Source organism: Papaver somniferum, unplaced genomic scaffold, assembly GCF_003573695.1.
Source record: "Papaver somniferum cultivar HN1 unplaced genomic scaffold, ASM357369v1 unplaced-scaffold_154, whole genome shotgun sequence".
Classification (NCBI taxonomy): Eukaryota; Viridiplantae; Streptophyta; class Magnoliopsida; order Ranunculales; family Papaveraceae; genus Papaver; species Papaver somniferum.
In genome coordinates, this window is record NW_020624820.1 from 628,509 (window position 1) to 633,118 (window position 4,610).

General features: G+C 37.1%; 1 protein-coding gene across 3 annotated transcripts; it reads left to right on the forward strand.

The window, feature by feature from the left end:
- The first annotated feature begins 2,331 nt into the window (after positions 1–2,331).
- On the forward strand, positions 2,332–4,366 carry LOC113336679 (probable poly(ADP-ribose) glycohydrolase 2). Of its 3 annotated transcripts, XM_026582322.1 has the most exons (7): positions 2,332–2,541; positions 2,659–2,708; positions 2,849–3,046; positions 3,161–3,222; positions 3,402–3,520; positions 3,752–3,829; positions 3,952–4,366. In XM_026582322.1, exons 3-7 carry the CDS (start codon positions 3,007–3,009, stop codon positions 3,962–3,964), a joined length of 312 nt encoding a protein of 103 aa, XP_026438107.1. In that variant the 5' UTR covers positions 2,332–2,541; positions 2,659–2,708; positions 2,849–3,006; the 3' UTR covers positions 3,965–4,366. The 3 variants fall into 3 exon arrangements, 2 of the variants coding, with proteins under 2 accessions (XP_026438107.1, XP_026438108.1); XR_003353994.1 differs by lacking the exon at positions 3,161–3,222; XM_026582323.1 differs by lacking the exons at positions 3,752–3,829; positions 3,952–4,366 and adding an exon at positions 3,615–3,710.
- The last annotated feature ends 244 nt before the right edge of the window (positions 4,367–4,610 follow it).

Below are 4,610 nucleotides of genomic sequence, written 5' to 3' on the forward strand. Positions count from 1 at the left end.
AGAAGAAGTTTGTGTACTTTGGGTCAAGAACCTTTTTCACTTTTCTCATCGTTTTAGAACTCTACCATCAACGGCAGTTCGTGTACCAAGTAATTTTCTCATCTTTACTTTGTGGGTTCGTATTCAACAATGGCATATAGTAAGAGAACTAGTCTTGGTGGGAGCTCAAGTGGTCAAGCAGGGGATAATACTTACTATGATCCCAATATTCATGCTAGGTTTGTTAACCTTGCTGCTCGTGACCTCTATTTGGATTATAAGAACAAACAGTCTATTTTTGAAAGATACCATAATGCTTCTGAAATTGAGGTAGATAACCTAACTGATTTTTTCAAGAATCACACATGGGGCATAATTCACAAACCAATGAGAACTGCTTGTATTGATATGACTGCACAATTTTATGCAAATATTCATGATCCAGACTCGTCCAAATTGCATGTTCAAGACTATTGTAGGAGATAAAGTTTTCACTATGGATCGTCATGTTATTGCATACCTGTTGAATGTGACTCATGTTGGTAGTGCCCGATTTACTCCTCTTGAGAATGAAAGGTTGACTCCAGAAGTGATGTCAAATCGTCTCCTCGATAGAGACGTCTCTCGAAGATATGGTAAGATTGATGTTCATAGTGCTGGGTTGTTTCTCAAAGTTGTTGGGAAACTGATTGTAGCCAACATGATGCCAAGTATTATTGACAAAATTTTATGGACCAGGTCTCTTGCTGAGTTGGTATGTTACATTTTCGAAGGGTGAAAAGACGAGGGTACCTAAATATACCTCAATCTAAAACTTTTCCACCTATAAGTCCTTTCTCCGAAAGTGATTCTCTATGGACTGAGTCGAGACAATACAACTAATTGGTTCACACTTCGTGTGATCGTCTATGGATACGAGATTGAGACAATACGACAACAAGATAACTTGTGTGATTGATTATGGGTTCAAGATCGAGATAATACAACAACGAAGTATGATTACTTGATAATAGGTTCAGACTTAATCAAACACTATAGGATTCCTATCAAGTAATTAGGAATTAACGTTTGCGTAATTTACTTTAAATTATAATAAGACAATTGTAATTGCAGAAAATAAAAGTAAATGACACAGTAAGATTTTGTTAACGAGGAAACCGCAAATGCATAAAAACCCCGGGACCTAGTCCAGAATTGAATACTCTCAGAATTAAGCCGCTATACAAAGTCAGACCAACATCGTATAGTTGAGACCAAGCAACTAAACCTATAGTCCACCTAGTTCCCTCACTATACCTGCGCCTCCAACTTGTAATAAGTCACGCACTTGGAACAATTCCTTTGGTTCGTATTCCAAACAGTAAAGGAACAACAAATCTGTTCGGTAACAACTCCTTTCAAACAACGTGATATGAGTTAGACAAAGGATCTTCCGTTTATTCCATAAACTCCTTTGTCGGGTACTAGATCAATCTAATTAACAACTACCAAAGTAATTGATTAGATTTATGCAAATCAATAATATGATCAATCAAGATGCTAAATACTGAATGCCGATCTACACAACTAATCAATCCAATCTACCACAATGATAAACCTATTATAGTTGGATCCCAGTGTCATGTACCTCATATGAGAGAGGTGTGCCCTTATCAGTTATCGATCTGCATGTAGTAAAGTTTATTTTGGTGGTGTTTAGTTCATTAGTGGGTGCTATTATCACTTGTAAGGAGGGTCTAGATGGAACCACCTGGAGTTGTATTAGTCGTTAGATGCTAGGGGTTAAAAGTCTATCTTTATAAGCTGTGTCTGCAATGAAGATTGGTATCTAAGAATTAATGAAAAGAACCAGATCGTTTCAATCGATCAAACCGTGTTCGCTGAACCGGGAGGCTTGATCCGAGGATCTTGACGTTACTATCATCACTATCTTGTTGTGAATAACTAGGATCATAAGTTCATCGACAAGTTTCTGAACTACAAGGAAACGTTGTCGGCTGATGTACTTGAAATTTCCTTTCAAGCTCGCAGTGACCGCAAGTCTGCTGGGGCTTTTGTAGGAGAAGTAAAAAATAAGAACAATATAGGCCGCAATGGGGACTTAGGCCACACAGGTACCGTGGAAGCAGCTTCAGACGGATTAACACAGGGAGGAGGCAAGTTTTGATTTATTGTTTTTTCCTTTTCAATTAGATAAAAATGCAAGATATGATTTGTTTGGTTTTAGTGCAATAATGTAAATTTAATGATACAAATGTCTTAATTTTGCATTCACCACCTGTCTAAATCTGGTGTTTGGTTTTTTTGTTGTTGTGTTGACTGATTTTGTTTCCTTACTTTTTGCTCAGGGGGTGCCTTCTTGTTCGGAAATTCTTTTTCCACAATGATCCAATTTTTTTTGCAGATTTGGGAAGAGGTGTCCTTGGATGCAGGGGGTGCCTTCTTGTTCAGAAATTCTTTTTCCACAATGATCCAATTTTTTTTTGCAGATTTGGGAAGAGGTGTCCTTGGATGCAGGGGATTGCATTTCAGTTTCAGAGCTACAAGGTGGACTGAACATTGGTAAGTTCTTCTACTTATTACTCATGAGTAAGTTTCTGTAATAATTATAAGTGCTCTCGAAAGTTTCTTTAACTATCGTGTTCTTGCTGTTACCTTGTGTTATTATCTCAATTGCAGATGTGGTAGGAAATTTATGAAACATCACGATGTACTAGAATTGTAGATAGGTAATTATTTCCTTAAATCTCATAGTTCATAGTCAATTATTTCCTGGAATTTCCGGCACTGCTGGACCTGATTTACTTTCTTGGAATTTGATATCAATTTTCATTTAGTTCCTTCTGATCTGAGATTTATATTATGCTAGGCAAAGACAAGAAGCGGTTTTGTGGAGTATTCAGGACCATATATCAGCTGTAGACCAAGGATCCGCAAAATTGCCAGGATCTAAAACACCCTCTAAAGTTGCAGGTGAAAAAGCTTCTGAGAGCCCTTGGGTTGGACCACGTGGTATCTACCAAGGGCATGATGACGCTGTTGAAGATGTGCAGTTTTGTCCTTCAAGGTGATTGACTGTTATACTTGGATATGTTTTTTGATGGTTTGGATGGTTATAAATTCTCCATATGGTTTTGCGGATGTCATTTTCTTTGACACATTTTATTTAAGTGTACTGTAGTATTCAAGAGTTCTGCAGTGTGGGTGATGATTCTTGTCTCATTCTTTGCGATGTTTGTACCGGTACAGTTTCGACTGTCAAGAAAAAGCAATATTCATTTTTATTAGTTGCTTATGTTAATATGTTCTTCATGTTTGTTGCTGACTTCATCATTTTTTTATGGTGATTCGGCTTTTTTTTGAAATTTTTCTAACCAGTAGACACTTTGATTCTTACTTTTATACTGGTGTACACTCTGTAGGAAGAGATCCGTTTCATGATTAATTCAGAGTTAATTGTTAGCATGCTTTTCTTGCCTTGTATGGATGACAATGAAGCTATTGAAATTGTTGGCGTTGAAAGGTTTTCAATTTATACTGGGTGAGTTGATCCTTCTAATACTGTTTGTTTTGTTTCATGACCAAAAAGAATATACAGTTGTCTCCTTAAATATATATGGTTGTGCTATTGGCAGCACTCTCCTGTTGCAGGTCGGTAAAAAGAAAGAACATGCTGGAAATAGAATGCCTAATTCTACTTCAAACTTATTCTTCTAGCATGCTGATCACAGGTATACGAATACCTAACTTTTATGAAAATTTTGCTTTCCAGTGGAATACATCCGACCCATGGACAATTGTTAGCATTTCTGATAATTGCTAAAGCAACCGTGGTGGCGGGACATTGCAGGTAAACCTTTTGTGTTCCGTATCCCGAATATTTATGTTTACATACTCCCAAGTGTTGAATAGAAGTTGAGGTTTTTATACTGAGAATAATGTCATTTTCTAACTGAATTGTGTTCGGCACAGATTTAGCGCATGAGCTATCTTATTTACAGGCCAGGGGAGGAGGTTCTGGAAGAACTTGAAAAGTTCAAGTCATACATACTAGGTACAAGTTGAGACCGGCTGGGATGCAGCTGCATTTATTCTTCTTGGAGAAAATATAGCTCAGGTTTGAAGCATAGTTATAAGTTTCCTTTGCAGAACGTGAAATGGATGTATAAGTGAAAATCTTATTCAAAAAATTACAAGTGTTGGGTATGTTCTCTTGTTTGATTAATCATAGAAATTCCAATTTTAATGTGTACATTCTAACTTGTAATGTGCCACTTCTAATGTGTACGTTCGTTCTCACTTCTAACTGTAATTTAAGAAATGATTGTATGCGTGCTTGTTTTTCGGAATGCACGGAACTTGATTTTGTTACAGGGGAATTGGTGATTTTGACCAGTCAAAACCATTATTTTTCTGGTGTTGCAAAAATATTTGCAACTGCATTAACCTGTTACGAATTTCTAGTTTCGCAACAGTTTTAGATGGTGCGACCTTTTGACGTGAAACTATTGCGATTGAAAATTCGCAACGACAAATCCGTTACAAAGAGTTGCAACATCGACTTTCGTATCAGATAAGAACTGTTGCGACCCCACTTTGCAACTGCCACACACCGTTGCTAATCACTAAGC

Bases quoted from the DNA above. Each gene is read 5' to 3' on its own strand.
- LOC113336679 (XM_026582322.1), top strand. From the start codon at position 3,007: ATGATGACGCTGTTGAAGATGTGCAGTTTTGTCCTTCAAG. The intron at 3,047-3,160 runs GTGATTGACTGT...AGTGTACTGTAG, and splicing joins GTGCAGTTTTGTCCTTCAAG to TATTCAAGAGTTCTGCAGTG. The intron at 3,521-3,751 runs GTGAGTTGATCC...TTTGCTTTCCAG, and splicing joins AGGTTTTCAATTTATACTGG to TGGAATACATCCGACCCATG.